The sequence below is a fragment of the Tripterygium wilfordii genome, chromosome 9 (genome assembly GCF_013401445.1).
Source record: "Tripterygium wilfordii isolate XIE 37 chromosome 9, ASM1340144v1, whole genome shotgun sequence".
Taxonomy (NCBI): domain Eukaryota; kingdom Viridiplantae; phylum Streptophyta; class Magnoliopsida; order Celastrales; family Celastraceae; genus Tripterygium; species Tripterygium wilfordii.
The window spans coordinates 1,229,541-1,249,098 of record NC_052240.1 but is presented as its reverse complement, the minus strand read 5'-3'; the positions used below and the strand labels follow the sequence as shown (position 1 = coordinate 1,249,098).

General features: G+C 39.6%; 4 protein-coding genes, 1 long non-coding RNA gene and 1 pseudogene across 7 annotated transcripts; 5 read left to right on the top strand and 1 right to left on the bottom strand.

Moving 5' to 3' along the window:
• The first annotated feature begins 121 nt into the window (after nucleotides 1–121).
• LOC120006277 (autophagy-related protein 8C-like) lies at nucleotides 122–2,794 on the top strand. Of its 2 annotated transcripts, none has more exons than XM_038856259.1 (6): nucleotides 122–219; nucleotides 520–576; nucleotides 1,480–1,535; nucleotides 1,615–1,667; nucleotides 2,270–2,388; nucleotides 2,466–2,794. In XM_038856259.1, the coding sequence occupies exons 2-6, from the start codon at nucleotides 540–542 to the stop codon at nucleotides 2,558–2,560; spliced, it is 360 nt and encodes a 119-aa protein (XP_038712187.1). In that variant the 5' UTR covers nucleotides 122–219; nucleotides 520–539; the 3' UTR covers nucleotides 2,561–2,794. The 2 variants fall into 2 exon arrangements, with proteins under 2 accessions (XP_038712187.1, XP_038712186.1); XM_038856258.1 differs by lacking the exon at nucleotides 122–219 and adding an exon at nucleotides 236–376.
• A 179-nt stretch (nucleotides 2,795–2,973) lies between these two features.
• Nucleotides 2,974–3,649, bottom strand: LOC120006278. Its single transcript, XR_005469964.1, has 2 exons — nucleotides 3,497–3,649; nucleotides 2,974–3,384 (listed from the first exon to the last, which is right to left on the bottom strand). It is a non-coding gene; the product is annotated as an uncharacterized LOC120006278 (long non-coding RNA).
• Nucleotides 3,650–4,647: 998 nt separating this feature from the next.
• Nucleotides 4,648–7,117, top strand: LOC120005610 (annotated as a pseudogene).
• Nucleotides 7,118–8,076: 959 nt separating this feature from the next.
• LOC120005609 (glucan endo-1,3-beta-glucosidase 1) lies at nucleotides 8,077–10,949 on the top strand. Its single transcript, XM_038855349.1, has 4 exons — nucleotides 8,077–8,526; nucleotides 8,634–9,908; nucleotides 10,502–10,529; nucleotides 10,618–10,949. Exons 1-4 carry the CDS (start codon nucleotides 8,448–8,450, stop codon nucleotides 10,802–10,804), a joined length of 1,569 nt encoding a protein of 522 aa, XP_038711277.1. The 5' UTR covers nucleotides 8,077–8,447; the 3' UTR covers nucleotides 10,805–10,949.
• A 563-nt stretch (nucleotides 10,950–11,512) lies between these two features.
• LOC120005759 lies at nucleotides 11,513–14,243 on the top strand. Of its 2 annotated transcripts, none has more exons than XM_038855575.1 (5): nucleotides 11,513–12,014; nucleotides 12,160–12,213; nucleotides 12,751–12,887; nucleotides 12,972–13,082; nucleotides 13,298–14,243. In XM_038855575.1, the coding sequence occupies exons 1-5, from the start codon at nucleotides 11,528–11,530 to the stop codon at nucleotides 13,880–13,882; spliced, it is 1,374 nt and encodes a 457-aa protein (XP_038711503.1). In that variant the 5' UTR covers nucleotides 11,513–11,527; the 3' UTR covers nucleotides 13,883–14,243. The 2 variants fall into 2 exon arrangements, with proteins under 2 accessions (XP_038711503.1, XP_038711502.1); XM_038855574.1 differs by having other exon boundaries at nucleotides 12,130–12,213.
• Nucleotides 14,244–15,698: 1,455 nt separating this feature from the next.
• Nucleotides 15,699–19,299, top strand: LOC120005758 (L-ascorbate oxidase homolog). Its single transcript, XM_038855573.1, has 8 exons — nucleotides 15,699–16,011; nucleotides 16,136–16,245; nucleotides 17,184–17,454; nucleotides 17,560–17,662; nucleotides 17,747–18,092; nucleotides 18,202–18,567; nucleotides 18,652–18,730; nucleotides 18,817–19,299. The coding sequence occupies exons 1-8, from the start codon at nucleotides 15,877–15,879 to the stop codon at nucleotides 19,027–19,029; spliced, it is 1,623 nt and encodes a 540-aa protein (XP_038711501.1). The 5' UTR covers nucleotides 15,699–15,876; the 3' UTR covers nucleotides 19,030–19,299.
• The last annotated feature ends 259 nt before the right edge of the window (nucleotides 19,300–19,558 follow it).

Genomic DNA, 19,558 nt, shown 5'->3' with positions numbered 1-19,558 from the left:
TCAATTGGGCCTATTCGGCCAAATAATAAACAATTTAGGCCCATTAACTTCTTGAGAAAGCCCGACAAATTTCGGTTCTGTTATAGACCCAGCCCAGATCCTAACCGTCGAACTCGAGCCCGCAGATCTCGTTATATGGAAGGTCGTGCTGACGAGCGACCAGGACAGACGATCAGAAAAGGAGTTTCCTTGAATCACAGGCAATAATATACAGAAACTGTAAGTATAGGTTACGTGTTGGAATCTATAAGGAACGCTATTAAGCTAATCCTATTTTAAACAATTCTCTGTTTTTTTTTCTCTCCGCCCCCTTTAAGCTCATTTCTTGAAACGGAAACCCTAATTGCTTAATAAAAGATTCTTGCTTTCGTGTTGGGTATGCTATCTTCTTTGTGCTTCTGTTGGTTTTTTGGGTTTTCTATTTTCTTGATTTCTTGATTTGTTATTTTGTGGTATTGGGTGATGGAGGATTTGGTGGGTTTGGTTGGGTTCTGATGTTTCCGAGTTTGAATTTTGCAGAGAATCGTGCAAGTCTCGCCATGGCCAAAAGCTCCTTCAAGCTCGAACATCCGTTGGGTTTGTTTTCTTCTTTCCTTTTTTCTCAATTGAATCGTCGCTACTCGTATATATATGGGTGCTCCTGGATTTTCTGTTTACTGTTAATTGTTAGGGTTATGAAGATTTACACATCGAAACAATGCAAACGCATCTTTGGGAGAAAAAATTTTTCTGAACTTTTTTGCTTGGAATGTCCGATTGGAATTTTGGTAGATTTTTGAAACGACGATTATTTAGATTGAATTCTTCCTTAGTTGAATACCTTACTTGATGGGTTTTGTTTTCTTTGATTGAATCCGCGATTTGTAGAATTTATGCTTGGTTTTAACTTTCCTGATTTTGTAACAACGATGCAATTAGCCTTGCATTTAACTTAATGCAATTTCCTTTTTTCTTGCACCCTTGTTCCTTTGGTTTCACCTTCTTAATGGGCCTCTATAAAGTTTGGGTTGTTTCTTCCTATTGGTTTCAGCTTCTTGGTGACCCACTATAAAGTTTGGGTTTTGTCTTCCTAGTGATAGGTGTTTTGCTAGGGAGAAGTAATTTTTTGGCTGAAACAAACTTAAATATGAATACCAAGTTTTGTATTTTCTTTCCTGCATCTTTTAAAGTTACTTGTCGATACTGAGTAGCAATTTGATGAATTCTGAGAAAGAAGAAAGATGATGTGAATTTTGAGTATAGAAGTTCAATTGAATGAAAGCACTTTTTTGGCATGCCACTCTGTTCTAAATTGTATTCTTTTCTTTACATTGGGGTTATGGTGTTGATAGTCATATCTGTTCTTGATATGGACCTCTTATTTGTCACACTAATTCACTAAATGAATTGCATGTGTCCTGACAAATTTGTTGGGCTATTATTTTTCACCTTTACCCTTTTTTTGTTTTTTCATTTAACTTCTGGTCGCCTTCATGACAGAGAGGCGACAAGCTGAAGCTGCTCGCATTAGAGAGAAATATCCTGACAGAATACCTGTAAGAATCCTCTGTACCAATTTAGATTTCCATTGTTACAAAATTCCATGGTTTTTGTCTAATTGAGTCTTCAATGCAGGTAATTGTTGAAAAGGCTGACAAGAGTGATGTTCCCGACATTGACAAAAAGAAGTTAGTTTCATCTTCTATTCTCTTCCCTTAAATTATGTGTATTCATTCATGGCGGGTGATGAGGATTAATCTTTATGTTTTTTCATGGTTTCCAAAAGCTGTTATCCTAGCTTCAGATGTTTAGCTTTGTTATTATGCTCTGTCTAGTTAACTCCTACTAGAATTAATTCGGTAGAGCTCAGTTTAGAGTTAATGTTTCAGCATGGTTTTATTTTTTTTCTATATTTTTGCTTTGATTTATGGATGTTATCATGATATCAAAGATGTACCTGGAAAATTTTCAAAGTTATTTCATACTTAACATGGGGTGGTATGTATGCAGTTGGTGAAGTAATTTGTTGAACAACTGTTGTCTGTGAGACACTTCAATTGCTTCCTTAAGTTCCCTTGATACTATTGAGTAATTAAATCCTACAATTTGCATGTCTTTTAGAAGCAAGAAGCATTTGACCTTGACACCAAAAAAAAATGATTGCTTTTCATTTATGTGAAACTTCTTATAATCTAATGTCCATGGAACTGGAAAACGTCATCAAGCCATTTTAATGTGTTATGAAGAAAGGTTTTTCCTCTGAATTCTCACTTATTTGTTTTTTGTTCAGGTATCTTGTCCCTGCTGATCTAACTGTAGGCCAGTTTGTTTATGTTGTCCGGAAAAGGATCAAGCTGAGTGCTCAAAAGGCTATCTTTGTCTTTGTGAAGAACACTCTACCTCCCACTGGTTAGTTGACTTGCTCATATGTTGGAAGTAAAATTTTCATTTTTTGTTGTCTTTCTGATGTTCTTCTGTCGTTACAGCTGCATTGATGTCTGCAATTTATGACGAAAACAAGGATGAAGATGGCTTCCTTTACATGACTTACAGTGGAGAGAACACCTTCGGGACTATTTAGTCTTTTAAGAGACTGATATAACTCTGTAAATAGAACCTGAATGGTGTAAATTCTCTGCAGTCGGTTTTAAGTAAACTATTCTTGTTACAGTCCTTAAGTTTTAATTTGGCCTAATGGCACTTCTTGGATTGAATGAATGGAAGTATTTCCCAATTGTATTTTGGCTTTTGCGTTGTCGTTAGATAAACGAGCTTTCAATGAAAATGAGATTTTGGATAAGTATCCCAATTCACTTGGTTGGTTTGTGATGTGATGATATTTTTAGCTAAAATTTATTCTATGGAGAAAGTGGATGAAGATTGTATATGATGGATGGTGTCCATGAATGTAAATGCCTGTTCTGTTTAGACTTCAATCTAAAAAGTACTCTGCAGAAAACCAGTGATGCGCTGACATTGTGAAATCTGCTAGAATGGACAACAGAAACGAGTCTATAGTATTGGAAGAAAAAGAGTACGAGATCATACTTAGGATCTGAATTTGACAATGGAGAAGACCATCTGAAGGACTTGATTAAGCATAAGATAGAAGAAAAAAGAAACTATTTGATCGATGGTGATTTAGAAGAACCCTTTTTCTGGCATTGATTCTTGACCCATTTGAAGCTACCGGATGCCCCACTCATGATCTTCTGAGCTCCTACTGATGCTGCTGCTTTGGCTTTTCCAAACCCAGTTTTAGCATCTGTCTTCTTGGTGCTGCTGTCTTGCTTGGTAGTAGTGTTGTCATCGTCCATGACTCCAATACCTCCAGCACCCCATTGATCTGCCCAGCTAGGTGCCTCAGCTGCCATACTGTCTTAACCTTACTGTATGTAATCTTTTCTGAGGAACATATATAACTCTTCATTAGCTTGATAACCATGAAAGCCAACATAAGAAGGAAAAAATCACAGTTGTCAACCATGAACGCATATATAACTCTTAAATCTCTTACCTTGTGAGATGAGTTGGGAGGCTTAGATGGAGAATTGATGACTGAGTGAGAAGGAACAAATGATCAAGAGATGGGTAAGAGATTTAAGCCAAATAAAGAAGAAAGGCCAACCATGTGGGATTGGCTGTCGTTTACCCTATTTTCATACTTTTTTAAAAAGGAACTGCCAACTCATTTGTTCCTTTCCTGCTAAGCAAACTAATATGTTTTCACTATCAATACCAGAAACTGCCCTTTATCTTCCAATGATTGTGGCAGAATATGAAGTCCAGTTGGTATTGGTACCTCTAAAGCTAGCCTAGCAACATAAAGAAACAAAAGAAGATTCAAGGAGAATAAAGAGCAGTTGTGGCTGGCAAGGGCCAAGGGCGTTGAATTGTTTATTGTAATCTATGTTAACAAATCTGTCCACTCCACCAGATTGAAGAATCAACTACGTCAACCAAATCCACACCTCAAACAATCAATTATATTTTCCGCTATGGAGATTACAATTCCTGTTGATATACATCGGATTATCCTCACGGATTTGTTCCTTCCTAGCCCAGTAAATGAGCTAAACTCAACTCACCAAGTTAGGAAAAATGCCTAGTTGATTGCTAAGAAGTGAGCTTGAGTTCATAAACCATACTCGATCGAGACTTTCAATTGATGTGGGATTCTCGACAACATCCAAACTCAAAACCTAAATAGAGCCCTGTCATTGTGCAGACTGAGGAGAGTAAGTCTTGGCATGGAAAAAAAAAATATAACCCAGCTCCAAAGGGCTTTTTTTAGTAATTTGCCAACAGAAGTACATAATATCTCAAGCCCCCAATTGGCTGTTTATTGTGGCCCATCAAGTCCTTGGTGGGCTATTAACCCACTAGCTAATTGTGGCCCATCAGGGCCTTGGTAATGGTGGGTTATTAACCCACAAGCAAGTGGCAAATATATGGTTATGAGGTTATCCACGACAGATCTCTGTTGGTCACCCACGTCTTGTGTCGCGTGGACGCCGCATAAACTAAAGCAGTGATAAAAGAAATATTCAGCCAATTAGTGTAAGCCACGTAAGCAAAACGTAGGACCACCACCTAACACAAAATCAAATCATGTCCAGATTCAATGAACCAAGTAGGGTTCTGTTTCTCATGGCTTTATTTAGATTTCCTCAAGAAAACGACATACAGGGAAGGGAAAAATACAGAGTAATCGTATTAGTTTACGATAGACAAAGTAGAGACTTTGAGAGAATTCGATAATGGCGTTGGCTTTTACGTCTTCTTCTTCGACTGCGATTTCTGGTTCTAATTTTGCACGCTCTGGTGCCTCCCACGAGCTTAAAGGTTCGCGCTTTTTTATTGTTCAAATCGTATTTTTATGGGTTTTTTTTTGGGAATGTTAGTTTGATTTTGATTCTGATTTTTGTGGGTTTTTTGGCAGTTTCGCAGATTGGTTCGTTCCAGGTATTAGACCGGCCGAGTGCTCCGAATCTGTCTCATCGACGATTGTCTGTAAAGGCGCTGAATGCAGAGCCCAGACGGAGCGATTCGGTTGCTCCTCTTGCTGCGACCGCCGTTGCAGCTACTCCTGGTGAGTTCTATGGGTTATAACATATTTTTTTAATTTTGATAATTAAACAAACAAAGAGTTTTGATGGGATTGTGGTTTAATTATGGGCTAATCTGTGTTGAAGTAGCAGAATTGGAAGATAAAATAGAGGTGGAGGAGTATAATCGATTGGCCAAGGAGCTCGAGAACGTTTCCCCTTTTGAAATCATGGATAAAGCCCTTGAGAAATTCGGCAACGACATTGCTATTGCTTTCAGGTAATTTATTTCTGCATGATCTTATCGAAATTTAAATTCCTTTTTTTTTTCAAGGAATATATTTGTGCGTGGTTATCTGTTTCCATAATCATAACTTAATTTGAAATGGAAATTTTGTATGAAAGTGTCAAAGTGGTACTTCCATCAAGTATATTCCTGGATAAGAATATAATTTGGCATATCCTGTCACCCGTTTAATCATTGAATTGCATGGTTGATGGTTTTTAGTTGAAAAGATAATAGAACTGTAGGTTTCAATTGTCAAATGCCAAATAGTGTTGACCTGCATTGTGTTTTACTAAACACATGGGGCTATCTGATAAGTGTATTTGTTGTTCAAACAAATTGTGGTGATCCAGTCTTTGACTTTTTTGAAGGCTTTCAATAAAATCGTGGACCAATGTTTTCTGGAGTCTTGATTGATCATAGATAGTTGTTTATTGTCTCCATTTGAAGTCTGGATTTGGTTAGTAATCAATATTGTTATGTTTCTACAGTGGTGCTGAAGATGTTGCTCTGATAGAGTATGCACATTTAACTGGTCGGCCCTTTAGAGTGTTCAGCCCGGATACTGGTAGGCTGAACCCGGAAACTTATCAATTCTTCGACAAAGTTGAGAAGCACTATGGCATCAACATTGAGTACATGTTCCCTGATGCTGTGGAAGTTCAAGCCTTAGTTAGGAACAAGGGGCTGTTCTCTTTCTATGAGGATGGACACCAAGAGTGCTGCCGTGTGAGGAAGGTGAGGCCTCTTAGGAGGGCTCTTAAGGGGCTATGAGCCTGGATCACTGGCCAGAGAAAGGATCAGTCCCCTGGTACCCGGTCTGAAATTCCTGTTGTTCAGGTCGACCCAGTTTTTGAAGGTATGGATGGTGGAATTGGCAGCATAGTGAAGTGGAACCCGATGGCAAAGACATTTGGAACTTCCTTCGATCCATGAATGTTCCCGTGAATTCATTGCACCCACAAGGATATGTCTCAATTGGCTGTGAACCATGCACAAGACCAGTCCTTCCAGGGCAGCACGAGAGAGAAGGACGATGGTGGTGGGAGGACGCCAAGGCGAAGGAGTGTGGACTTCACAAAGGAAATCTTAAACAGGATGATGCTGCCCAACTTAATGGCAACGGAAATGGAGCTGTCAAAGCCAATGGAACTGCCACAGTTCCTTATATTTTCAATTCACAGAATTTTGTTACCTTGAGCAGGACTGGAATTGAGAATTTGGCAAAACTGGAAGATAGAAAAGAACCATGGATTGTTGTGCTCTATGCACCATGGTGCCAATTCTGTCAGGCGATGGAAGGATCATATGTTGAATTGGCTGAGAAGTTGGCAGGCTCAGGGGTTAAAGTGGGAAAATTCAGAGCAGATGGTGAAGAGAAGGAGTTTGCTAAGCAGGAGTTGCAGCTTGGAAGCTTCCCCACCATACTGTTTTTCCCCAAACACTCTTCTAGGCCAATCAAATACCCATCTGAGAAAAGGGATGTTGATTCATTGATGTCTTTTGTAAATGCCCTCAGATGATTGGACCTTAGGTCAAGTGTCCAACTGATCCTAAAGATGACCAGCACCGATGGAATATAGATGGAAGGGTAGGCTTCGCCAGATTTGGTGTCTGTACATGTTGGCTAGAGTTTTTTTTTTACTCCTCTCATTTTTAAATTTGTTATCTTTTTACCCTTGCAAAGTTATGCAATAATCTCTTTTTGGGGCTAGAGTTTTGGTTTACTGTTACCCAGTTTCTTCACCAGCAATTATGTACTCTTTTTATAGATGAATGAAAAAGAACTATGAATTCATGTGAATGACAGGATCTACTTTGTATTGTTCTTTGGCTCTTGAGCTCCACCATGGTGTTAGAAAAAGAGGAAAACTCCAAAATAAGAAACCCAACCTTTTAGCTGCAAATGAAACCATGAAGTTGCTTGACCACAAAAATAAATATATTTTGTAGGCCAGATTCAATAATTCTAACGTGATATTTCTGAATACCCTGGCAAAGATGTCATGTTAAAGTCAGTAATACTAAATCATTCGTCGAAAATAGAAACCATACGTCCATACCCATTTGGGACTTCAACAATGGGGGGAAACAGCATTTATCTCCTAACTATTGGCTTTACCAATGCAGTTGGGCAGAATGAACTGCGTTCACATACTGATAGCAGTTGAAAGACTTGACCTTCTATTGATTCTTCACTGTCCAAACTCCAAAGGAAAAAATCATGGTGGTCCAAGGCTAGAATACCTATGTGTTGGATTCTGAGGGATGGAACAGAGAAAAAAGTAAGTTTCTTCAAATGCAGCTGAGCTGAGCCACAAGTAGCATGCTGTGAAAGAGGGTATTTTTTGTGCTCGTGACTCCCTTTGCTGATCATGGGTATGGGAGCTGCCCAGTTTGTTGTTGTTTTATGCGCTTATGGACAGAGTAACGCCTTCTTGTGCTCGTGACACAATTTTTTTGAATTTTGTGTTCATCTTCTTCCAATGCTGATAAACTTTCTATTAGTATTATATCATATTCAACACAAGAAATTTAAATTTATGGGGGTCCTAGTAGCTGGATTGGAGCCTTGTAAGGCAGATGTGGGGAAGTAAGGAAGCAGAAAAAGTGTTCAAAATGTGAAGATTGAACACATTTCAAAAGGTGGGCTCTACTACAAGCAGCGTCCCTTTCTGGAAGTGCCAGCCTGTGACTTGAAGAACCATCCCAGAGCCACAGACAGAGTCTCTGAGTTTATTATCTAAAAGCCCATTAACATCCACAGGCCCTAAGTTTACCAGTTACCACTACCATTCCTTCCCCTTTTACAGTAAAATTGGAAGTCCCGACACGAATTGACACAGTAGTCGGCCCACAAAGGTCACTTCAGTGAATTCAATGGGGTTGGCAGGGGCAACACATCTTTTCGGACACCAGAAACCCAGTGACAACCACCCAAGTAGCCAAAACCCTACTGTTTGAGTTTTGCTCAGGTTTTTCTGCTAACGAAGCCAAACCCAGATCAATTCTCAATTAAAATCACACAAGCACACGGCCAAAAAGATAAAGGTAGAAACTTTACTGGATAATGCAAGGATCTGTGCTTCAGCCAGAGCCTGATGATGAGGAATTAAAGCTCAAGCTACTGTTCAATGGGAAACTCTGAAAATACTCCTATGCTATTCTTTATCTTCTTCTTCTTCATATTCACTTCCACTTCTCTCTCTACTGGTAAGTAACTCCCGATAACTTAACAACCCACTTTCCTGATTTTGATGAACAATTTGAGTGTTGAATGAAAGGCAAGTGTTTGTGACTATTTTTAGCTAAATTTGCAGCTCAGAAAGACAGAGACACAGAACCCTTTGTGGGGGTTAACATAGGCACGGACGTGTCGAATCTTGTGTCTCCAACGGATCTTGTTTCGTTTCTCCAAGTGCAGAAGATAACCCACGTCAGGCTCTACGATGCAGACCCTGACATCCTCAACGCACTGTCCAAAACCAAGATCCGGGTCATCGTTAGCGTTCCCAACAACCAGCTACTCGCCATTGGCTCCTCCAATGCCTCCGCCGCCTCCTGGATTGGTCGGAATGTTCTTGCTTACTACCCGGAAACTCTCATCACCGCCGTTGCTGTCGGCGATGAGGTATTGACAACAATTCCATCTTCAGCTCCCCTGCTTATGCCCGCGATAGAGTCACTTTACAGTGCATTAGTGGCTGCAAATCTGCATAATGAAATCAAGGTTTCGACTCCTCATGCGGCTTCGATTATTTTGGACCCTTTCCCTCCTTCTCAGTCATTCTTCAACCAGAGTTTGAGTTCAATTATGGTGCCTATGCTTCAGTTTTTATCAAGAACTGGGTCTCCTTTGATGATGAATATGTATCCTTACTATGTGTATATGGAAAACAAAGGGGTTGTGCCTCTTGATAATGCTTTGTTCAAGCCCCCGACTCCGAGCAAAGAAATGGTGGATCCTAACACTTTGTTGCACTATACCAATGTGTTGGATGCAATGATTGATGCTGCCTACTATTCAATGAAGAACTTGAATGTTACTGATGTTGTGGTGCTTGTAACTGAAAGTGGTTGGCCTTCAAAGGGTGATTCTAAAGAGCCTTATGCTACTATTAACAATGCAGATACTTACAATTCGAATCTGATTAAGCATGTTTTTGATCAGAGTGGAACTCCTCTCCACCCAGAAATTACTTCTAGTGTGTATATATATGAATTGTTCAATGAGGATTTGAGGTCACCGCCAGTATCAGAGGCTAATTGGGGGTTGTTTCATGGGAATTCGACTCCGGTATATTTGCTTCATGTATCAGGGAGTGGGACTTTTTTGGCTAATGATACAACAAACCAGACTTATTGTATTGCCATGGATACTGTCGATTCAAAGACCATACAGGCAGCACTGGATTGGGCTTGTGGTCCAGGGAGGGCTAATTGTAGTGAGATTCAGCCGGGGGAGACTTGCTACCAACCAAATAATGTGAGGAGCCACGCCTCATATGCATTTGATAGCTATTTTCAGAAGGAAGGCAGGGCTGCTGGTTCATGTGACTTCAAGGGTGCAGCCACAATCACAACCACCGACCCAAGTAAGCAATTCTACTACACTCTCTGATCTCAAAACAAATTGTTAATTGAAGATTTGCTTTGAACTTAGTGAAGCTTATGGCTTGTTATGTAGTTTTTGTTGCTGCAATTGTTATTTTGCCAGAAGCATGTTGTTAATATGTATAAAGTGAGTTCATTTAGATGCAAAATTGGCAATGTGAACATTGACAAGTTTGTTTGTTTGCTTGAACTTCTGGATCTACTGAGAGGCTGAATGGCTGATGTCCCTCACTCATAAAAGGTAAAAGGGTACCTTGAAACCAAGTTGGAAGGGAATCTGAAGTACTAATTTCCAAATCCAAGCGACAAAAGTGAACGAATAGGAATAGTATGACCCTTCACAAGGGTGACTTCCATGAGGGGTGTTTCAGGATTCTTACCTGACAGATGCACATGGGTTCTTTGGTGATTAGGGCTGTAGAAAAAGCCATGGATTAAGGTCTTGAACCCCCCTGTAGATGTAGGGAACTATGATCTCCTTTTAATGAAGTTTTGGTCTGCTCCTCACATTTTCTGGCAAGCATCTTTAAACTGGTTTAGTTTTAATCTGATCTTCTTTCTCCCCTACTCGCAGGTCATGGAAACTGTATATTTCCCGGAAGGTAAGAATCACTGCGGCTTTTATGTTGTTAGTTCCTTAACACTAGTTCCTTATTGTTCTCAACGAAGATTATCCAATTTTGGGTGCAGTAAGAAGGTGAACAACAAAACAAGAGCAATGGTGAACTCTACAACTGAAGCAAGTGGTGCAGCAGATAGATTAAGATTCATCACTTTTAGCAGAACTCGACTAAGTTCAATCAATAACATTCTGCGCGTCGTTGTGTATTTAACTTTCTATAACTTATTATACATTCCTTCTGTAAGTCTGCCATGAAGTGCAGAAATAAAACTATTTTTTGAAATGTAATGCTAGTTATTATTTCCTTTTTCATTAGGGAGTGTGCAACAATGATGCTTGTTTGGAGCGCTTTTTCTCTGTAACTAAGAAAGTTTGAGAAAAGCAATTAGCACTTGGAAGAGCTTTTGTGTATTTGCATTGCTGCTGCATTAACATTCAACCACCACCACAAAGGAGTGGAGACATGATTTAGAGCCCTTTAATCATGGACCAGATGATTAAAACTAAAGTAGCTTTAAAAGCTCCCTTCTTTATCTTGTTAACGTTATCATCATTTCAGTATGAAAAAGAACCGACTGAAAAATGGAAGAAAAGTAGTGTTTACAGGTAATAATGTGACTTTTGAAAGAGTTAACTAGTTAACTAGATACAATTCGGTCATCGAATGGTCAAAGGTCCAACACTAGGCACAATTTGATCACTGAACAATTTTTAATTTTGAAGGGCAGGTTTTCTGGCAGACGAACTGCTCCATCATCATATTGCCAAATTCAAATCACTTTCTTTGTTTAAAATTACCCAACTTTTTCCTCACAAAAGTGAGGCATTTCAGGGCTTCCACTGTCGACAAGCCCAAAAGCACACGTGGGCATAGAAATTGCCACGTGTAATCCTCCGTGGGTCCTACTAACCCAAAGAATCCAAAAAAGGGAGGAGGAGCATCCGAGCAAACACACACCCAACTGTTTAAATTTCAAAATGACACTGTTATTGAGATTGAACCTTCTTCCTACACGATATTTCGCAACAAACCCTAGCAAAACCACTGGCCTTCTCCTTTCGAATCCGATGTCTTGGTCCTGCAAGAAATGCACTTTCATCAACTCCCAATCTCAGAAACCCACATGTAGAATCTGCTTATCGCCCCCATCTCCTCCTTCTTCCTCTCCTTCATCATCTTCAGCCCCAAAATGGTCCTGCAAGGCCTGCACTTTCTCGAACCCATACAGGAACTCCAACTGTGAAATGTGCAACACCAGGGCCCCCGTGTCTTCTCTTTCGTGTCTAGATGATTTAAAAGATACGAGTCTTGATGGGGAATTGGATTCCTCTGTTGGGTCTGTTTTCTTGCCCTTGCGACGTTGCAAGGGGAAAACGAAGAACCCAGATACGGAAAACGGGGATTGTGTTGAAGTCGGTAAGTTCCGTGGAGTGAAGGCGTCCAATGAGGACGTGAATGTGAAGAGTGAGTTTCTTTGTTTGTTATGCTATTCCTTGCGATAAAAAAAATTTTCATCTTGGTTTCGCTTTAGGTTTCGTTTCTGGGTTTGACGAGTTGTTTAACGGTGCGAAATGTGCAGTTTTGGATGATGATGGTTGTTTTGAATCAGGAAAAAAGGGAGGAGTCGAAACATCGAGTAAGGCAGAGGCAGTCATGGTAAATGGTGAGTTTGATAAGTTTAGTTCACATTTGATGGATTTTGGGTTTGCATTGACCTTGATTCCGAATGTTCTTTGAAATTTATCAATGAATTGTAATTTTGTTTTTGACTTTGTTGAATGGTGCGAAAGTGGTAGGAAACGTTTTTTTACTTGGTTCTTGTCCTTTTCTTTTCTTTTTTCCTTCTGTTGTAGCCTGTATTTACTTTCTCATGATATACCAGTTTGATTGTGTTTCTTATTTGCACTTGAGTTCTTATCATGTATTCCTCATTCTCTACCCTTGGTGAGGTGGGAATGCACCTCAATTATTTGTTTGGAAAATTTAGGCGGTTAAAAACATTGCAGTGAAACTCATTGCTCATTTCAGCAAAAGTTCGTTTATTATATATATGGTCAGTTCCTTGTTGCACAGACGTTGTTATATGAAGATCCCATAAAAGAAGCTGTCTTTTACTCTAAAAACTGATTCCTGTACGTGTTCTCAAGTCACTAGGTGTATCATCTTTCAAGTTACTGAATTGGTATTACATTCATGACAGAGAGTCCTGCTACTGGATCAGAGTTGAAAATTTTGAGCTATAATGTTTGGTTTCGTGAAGATTTGGAGATGTATAAGAGGATGAAGGCACTAGGTGAACTTATTCAACTGCATTCACCAGATGTCATCTGTTTTCAGGTTTTCCATCATGTTTGGATTTTTCTGACCATGCATCACTGTATTGGCCCATTCTCACGTCTTACACCCATTCTGCCTATCCAGGAGGTCACTCCAAATATATTTGACATATTTCAGCAGTCTAGCTGGTGGAAGGAATATCATTGTTCTATTTCAAAAGAGATGGCATGTTCAAGACCCTATTTTTGCATGCAGGTATGCTTTTGATTACCACTTTAAAATGTCCATCGCCGTACAACACTCGTATAGTAAATATGTTTCATGTCAACATGATACAGTCACTGTCTCATGGTGTGGTTTTTGGCATTTATTGTATTCTTTTCATTTGAAGTTTTTGCATTTGGCGAACATGTTCCCTGCAAATGTCAGTTAGCTATTAATAGAATTTCTTCTCGCTGGTCGAAATGCAGTTAAGCAAACTCCCGGTCAAATCTTTCAGCCGTACAGCCTTCAGCAATTCGATAATGGGAAGAGAACTTTGTGTTGTGGAGGTTGAAGTTCAGGGGCACAAGCCATTGGTTGTCGCTACTAGCCATCTTGAAAGTCCATGCCCTGCCCCTCCAAAATGGGATCAGATGTACAGCAAAGAGCGTGTAGAGCAGGCAAATACAGCTGTTGACATTCTGAAGAAGAATCCAAATGTGATATTTGGCGGTGATATGAACTGGGATGACAAGTTGGATGGTCAGTTTCCTTTACTTGATGGATGGGTTGATGCCTGGGTAGCACGAAGGCCAGGAGAAAATGGATGGACTTATGATACCAAGACCAACCAAATGTTGTCAGGTAACCGTACACTGCAGAAGCGGCTAGATCGATTTGTATGCAATCTACGTGATTTTAGGATAAACAGAATTGACATGATTGGGTTGGAAGCAATACCAGGTCTATCATACTTCAAAGAAAAGAAAGTGAAGAAAGAGGTGAAGAAATTGGAGCTTCCTGTTCTTCCCAGTGATCATTATGGCTTGCTTTTGACAATCTTCCACAGGTGAATGTGTCGGATGATAAGGCGATACAATTTTGCTTTTATGTGCATTGCTGCAGGACAGAAGATGAAATTTTGTGAAGGTTTTTGGACATCTTGAGCAGCATCGTCCCTAAATTTTAGTGAACATGGTGAATGTGTCTGTTGATAAAGACAGATATAATTTTTGCTTTTATGTGCATTGCTGCAGGACAGAAGATGAAATTTTGTGAAGGTTTTTGGACATCCTGAGCAGCATTGTACCTAAATTTTAGTGAATTTTGGGATGGAGATCATGTATGTTTCAGATTTTACTACTTGTTACAGGCTCACAGCAATATTACTCGAGCAACGTTGTTCAGTTTTAAAGATTGCCACTATTTCTGTTATATCTTTTTGCCCAGATTACTATTGACCCTCTAGATGCTTGCGACTTTAGTAGATCACAAGCAATCTCAGTTCTTGTGGACACGCAGTTTAGGATTCCAGGCAGCCGTTGCTGAAGAATAAATTAGTTGAATTCCCTCTTAACAGAAATTTAAACTGTTCCTCGTTCGTTTCCCGCTAGATAAACACTCTTGTCCCCAAAGCTGGGATTATAAACAAGGTATCTTTCCATGTCTCTGTTCTGCTTCGGTTCTTATATCTCCTTTTATGCTTCCAAAAGATGCAGAATGAAGAGTTAGATTCTGCAAAACTGAACTTGATTATCTCTGTGGCTTGATTAGGTCTAGAATCTGACTGTCGTTCTAAGTAAATTAAAAAACTATCCAACGAAGAAGAAAGATTCTCGGCAGAAAGTAAAAAATCTAAGTGGTTGAGTGCACTATGCTATCATGACAATGTAAAGGAAAGTAAAAACCTGTCTACATGAGCAAAGAACCAGTCCTTTTTGGGGTCACTGATGCCTATAGTGAAGATCTCATCTAAGTATATATCAAAGTTTGGTCTTGAATATCACGTAAAACATGCCATAGCCATTCCTACTGGTCTTACCTTCTCACCATTGGAAGATATTCAAAATATTGTGACTTATCAACACACCTAGGTAAAGTAAATCCAAAAGAGAATTGTTAAGACATGTAAATTATGTTATGTGTCTTATGAAGAACAAAACCATGCGAACTTTGGACCCAAACCATGAATAATATCTCAAATGGATTAAGCCAAAACCTCTTTCACCCCGTTATTCTAATTCTCAACTCCTTCGCATCTCTCACAAATTTCTTCAAAAACAAGAATTAGCAAGTGTCGGTGATCAAAATAATTAATGCAAAGTTAAATAAATGTTGTGCCAACAATTTGATGCTTGAAACACCGAGAATATACTGCTTCTTCTCATTGATCATGCATGGCATGGCATGGCAGCATGTGAGTTCTGAAATTCCAATTAATGCATTCATTCATTTTGTTATTTCACATTAAAGAAAACATTATTATCTCCTTGCTTATAATGTTTATATTTTTCCCAGTACAGAGAGGATTTGACTTTGACTTATGATTTATCGATTTATACGTAAGTTTGTTTCCCAAAATAACCTTGAAAAAAGGCAGGATCTGCAAAGGCGCCAAAAAGAATTTTGAGTTAATTCCACTTTGAACGGGAATCAAACTGCACGTGAGGAGGGTAGTTATGTAATTCTCATATTCAACCTTCATCTTGTGATCTAATCACACGTTCTAACCCAATCCTGCACCGTCAAAGCCACCGGAACCCACTCTGATTCTGGACCCCACTTTACACTAAAGCGCAATGAGCGGTCCGTGATTGCACCGTACCTTATGCCACACCGTATTAGATTCTGCACAGGCTTACAGCTCATATTTGTCTGATCCATCCCCCTCCCTCTCTCTGCTCTCCTACAAAAACAAAGCAACAATAGAGAAAGAGAGAAACTTGGTTTCTCTGCAATGCTGCGTTAGATTCTGTACTTTTTTAGATCTTGAACCCCCATTTGTTCAAAGAAGTGTTGATTTTCAACGGATTCCATTGCAAGCAAGTAGAGTACTGTGATTGAGAAGATGAGAATCAACCTTTGTTGTCTTGTTCTTCTCGCTTTGGTTCTTGTTCATGGCGTTAATGGTGAGAACCCGTATAGGTTCTTCACGTGGAAAATCACTTATGGCGATATCTACCCACTTGGTGTCAAGCAGCAGGTAATGTAGTTAGCACTATTTTACTGTTAAGTGGGTTAAAGTACTCTCTTTTTTTTTTCCTGTTTGGATGCAAAGAAAGTGTTTTCTTGGAAAATTTAATGGGTTGATTTGGGGAATGTTGCAGGGGATCTTGATTAATGGGCAGTTTCCAGGACCAACCATCGATGCGGTTACTAATGATAACTTGATTATCAGTGTCTATAACTACCTTAGAGAGCCATTCCTGATTTCTTGGTAAGTAACTACTAACCCACTCCTTGTCATGTTTGGTTGTTGAGAAAATGTTTGAATGTTTGCTTATTCTAACTTTTCTTGCCAATTAATACTTCTGTTTAATGCTTTCCCAAATTAAAAAACAGAAATAAATGGGATTTGCTAAATCTGCAAATCCCAGATCCGTGGCAAAGAAAGGTACAAACTTTGCATTCATAGCAATGTGGATTGGGCATTTTCTTTATGTTGAAAAGTACCAATGAACATGAACATGAGCAATGTAGGGTTATTTTGGTCAAATTTCTTTTGAGCATATTCGCATCTCCTTTTATGAAGAAGAAAGGTTATGGCCCAGAGGAAGTAGAAGTACTGGTAAGTGTTGTGGGGGCAGAGAGGCAGCTTTGCCTTTGTTAGCCACTTTGATTGGTCTGGGTTTTGTTGGTTCACTAGTCAGAGGCATTCAATTAAAGAATCTCTCTTGAATTTTAGAAGATTTTTCTCTAGTAAATCTCACTGATAATGGAGTTAAAATATTCCGACTGTGCAACTGTCAATGTGTACTAATCAGAATGCACATGCTAGATCTATGAGTTTCCTCACCCGTATTATCAAAAGAATTAATTTAGTGATCATATTAATGCATAAAAATAAAATGTTTGATCTTGTTATAAGTTGTAACTATGGTGATTTCTCTGTGATTCAAATTGCTTGAACATCTTGCTCTGAATCTCATGGAACTGATAATCATGAGCTGAGTCAATGGATCTACAGTCTCACTGATAAGCACATATATATATGCTTTTTTATATACCGGATTTACATGAATGACCAGTTCTCTTTGGAACTAGGAATTGCTTATTCAGTAACCTTGAGTAGATCATCTACCAATGTTTGTTAAACAGACATGGACTGCATAGTTGATGTGAACTTTGACAATCGTGTATCTTTTTATCTGAAAGGAATGGGATACAGCAGAGGAGAAACTCATGGCAAGATGGAGTTTATGGAACCACCTGTCCTATCCCTCCGGGGAAAAACTTCACCTACATCCTCCAAGCGAAGGACCAGATTGGTAGCTTCTACTACTTCCCATCACTTGGATTCCACAAGGCTGCTGGAGCATTTGGTGCAATCCGGCTCTGGAGTCGTCCTCTGATTCCTGTGCCTTTCCCCAATCCCGCTGGAGATTTCACTCTTTTGGTTGGGGACTGGTACAAGACTAATCATTATGTAAGCAAACTAGCTTTCCATGTGAAAAGGTTTTTCTGGTTTATAGCTTTACAATCAAATTGTGCATCTCTTAAAACTTGCACTGAATTCTGTTTGGTTCTATAGATATTGAGACGCCTTTTGGACAGTGGACGCAATCTTCCCTTCCCTGATGGGCTTCTCATCAATGGTCGTGGATGGAATGGAAACACATTTACAGTTCAACCGGGTTTGTATCATTTACATTGTTTGTTTTTTTAAAAATGGTGAGTTTTGCAGTGCAAGAAACTGAAATAGAGATTTCTTGATACAGGGAAGACATACAGGTTCAGGATATCCAATGTAGGGATTGCTACTTCCATTAACATCAGAATTCAAGGTCACAAGATGAAACTGGTGGAGGTAGAGGGATCTCATACACTTCAGAATACCTACGATGCGTTTGATCTCCATCTTGGGCAGTCCTCTTCGTTTTTGGTCACTGCTGATCAGGCGGCTCAGGATTACTACATTGTTATATCTTCACGCTTCACCACCCGTGTGCTCACCACAACTGCTGTTCTTCATTATAGCAATTCGGGTAGAGGAGTTTCTGGTCCCATCCCTGAAGGGCCAACTACTCAAATTGCTTGGTCTCTCAGCCAAGCAAGATCTATACGGTAATATAATTTTTCTAATCCTATTCTGTCTTCAAGGCTACACCAGCGATTGTTGAATTCATATGTTCTTGTCTGCACGCCTCATATTTGAATGTGTCTCTCAATGCAGTTGGAATTTGACAGCCAGTGGGCCTAGACCCAATCCCCAGGGCTCTTACCACTATGGACTGATCAAGACCAGCCAGACAATCACTCTTGCAAATTCTGCTCCTTTCATTAATGGCAAGCAGAGATACGCTGTCAATAGTGTTTCCTTTCTTCCCCCAGACACGCCATTGAAACTTGCAGACTACTTCAAGATTCCTGGGGTGTTCTATGTGGGAAGCATTCCAAGCAACCCCAATTTTGGCAATGGCTATCTCCAAACCTCAGTCATGGGGGCTAATTTCCGCGAATTTGTTGAGATTGTCTTCCAAAACTGGGAGGATAGTGTACAATCATGGCACATAGATGGTTATTCCTTCTTTGTTGCGGGGTAAGCTTTACTTACCTTATGACATCATATATGCATACATCTTTACAGTGTAAAAATGTTGTTGATTTGTGGTGGGATGACCAGGATGGATGGAGGGCAGTGGACGGCTGCAAGTAGAGCACGCTACAACCTTCGAGACACTGTTGCCCGTTCCACTGTTCAAGTAGGTGACAATATGTGAACAAAAGCAAGCAAGCTTGTAGACTCATACATATACAATTTGTTAAATCTGCTTGATGTAAAATGCAGGTATATCCAAGGGCATGGACTGCAATATACATTGCATTGGACAATGTGGGAATGTGGAACATCAGGTCTGAAAACTGGGCAAGGCAATACTTAGGCCAGCAGTTCTATCTCAGGGTTTACACTTCTTCAAACTCATGGAGAGATGAGCTTCCGATCCCAAAGAACGCTCTACTTTGTGGCAGGGCCAGAGGGCGTCGCACAAGGCCTCTTTGAGTGAATTAGCTAGACATATTATCGTGTCACGAAGGGGTGATTAGTTAATCTAATTGTTTTCATTGCGGGAGATTGCAGATTCAAGAGCTTTACTTGAGCTCTGAGTGATTTTAGAGTTCCTGGTTGGTTTATTATATTTCTATTACCACCTGATGGGAATGCATTGCTGCCTTTGTTATCATCTTGGATTCAATCCAATGTGCATAACTTGTTATTTATCCCACAAGACTACAAAAAATGTTTGGATAGAATAATCAGTTCTAACAAAAAGCAGGCTCTGATATACGTTTTCTTGGTTAAATAAATGGAATGACCCAACACTTTTTGTCTCTAATTAGTTCAATGCAACACAAGCCTTCTGCAATTATCCAACCCCCTCCATTGTCATCATCTGCAACCTCTGACAAAAAGACATCCAGAGTTTGTTTCAAACCAAGCAAACCCTTTCCCATGCATATCTTAATTCTTAATGTCAATTTGTATGTAAAAATCTCAAATCGCTTGGTAAATTCAAGCAATGTGGTTTATA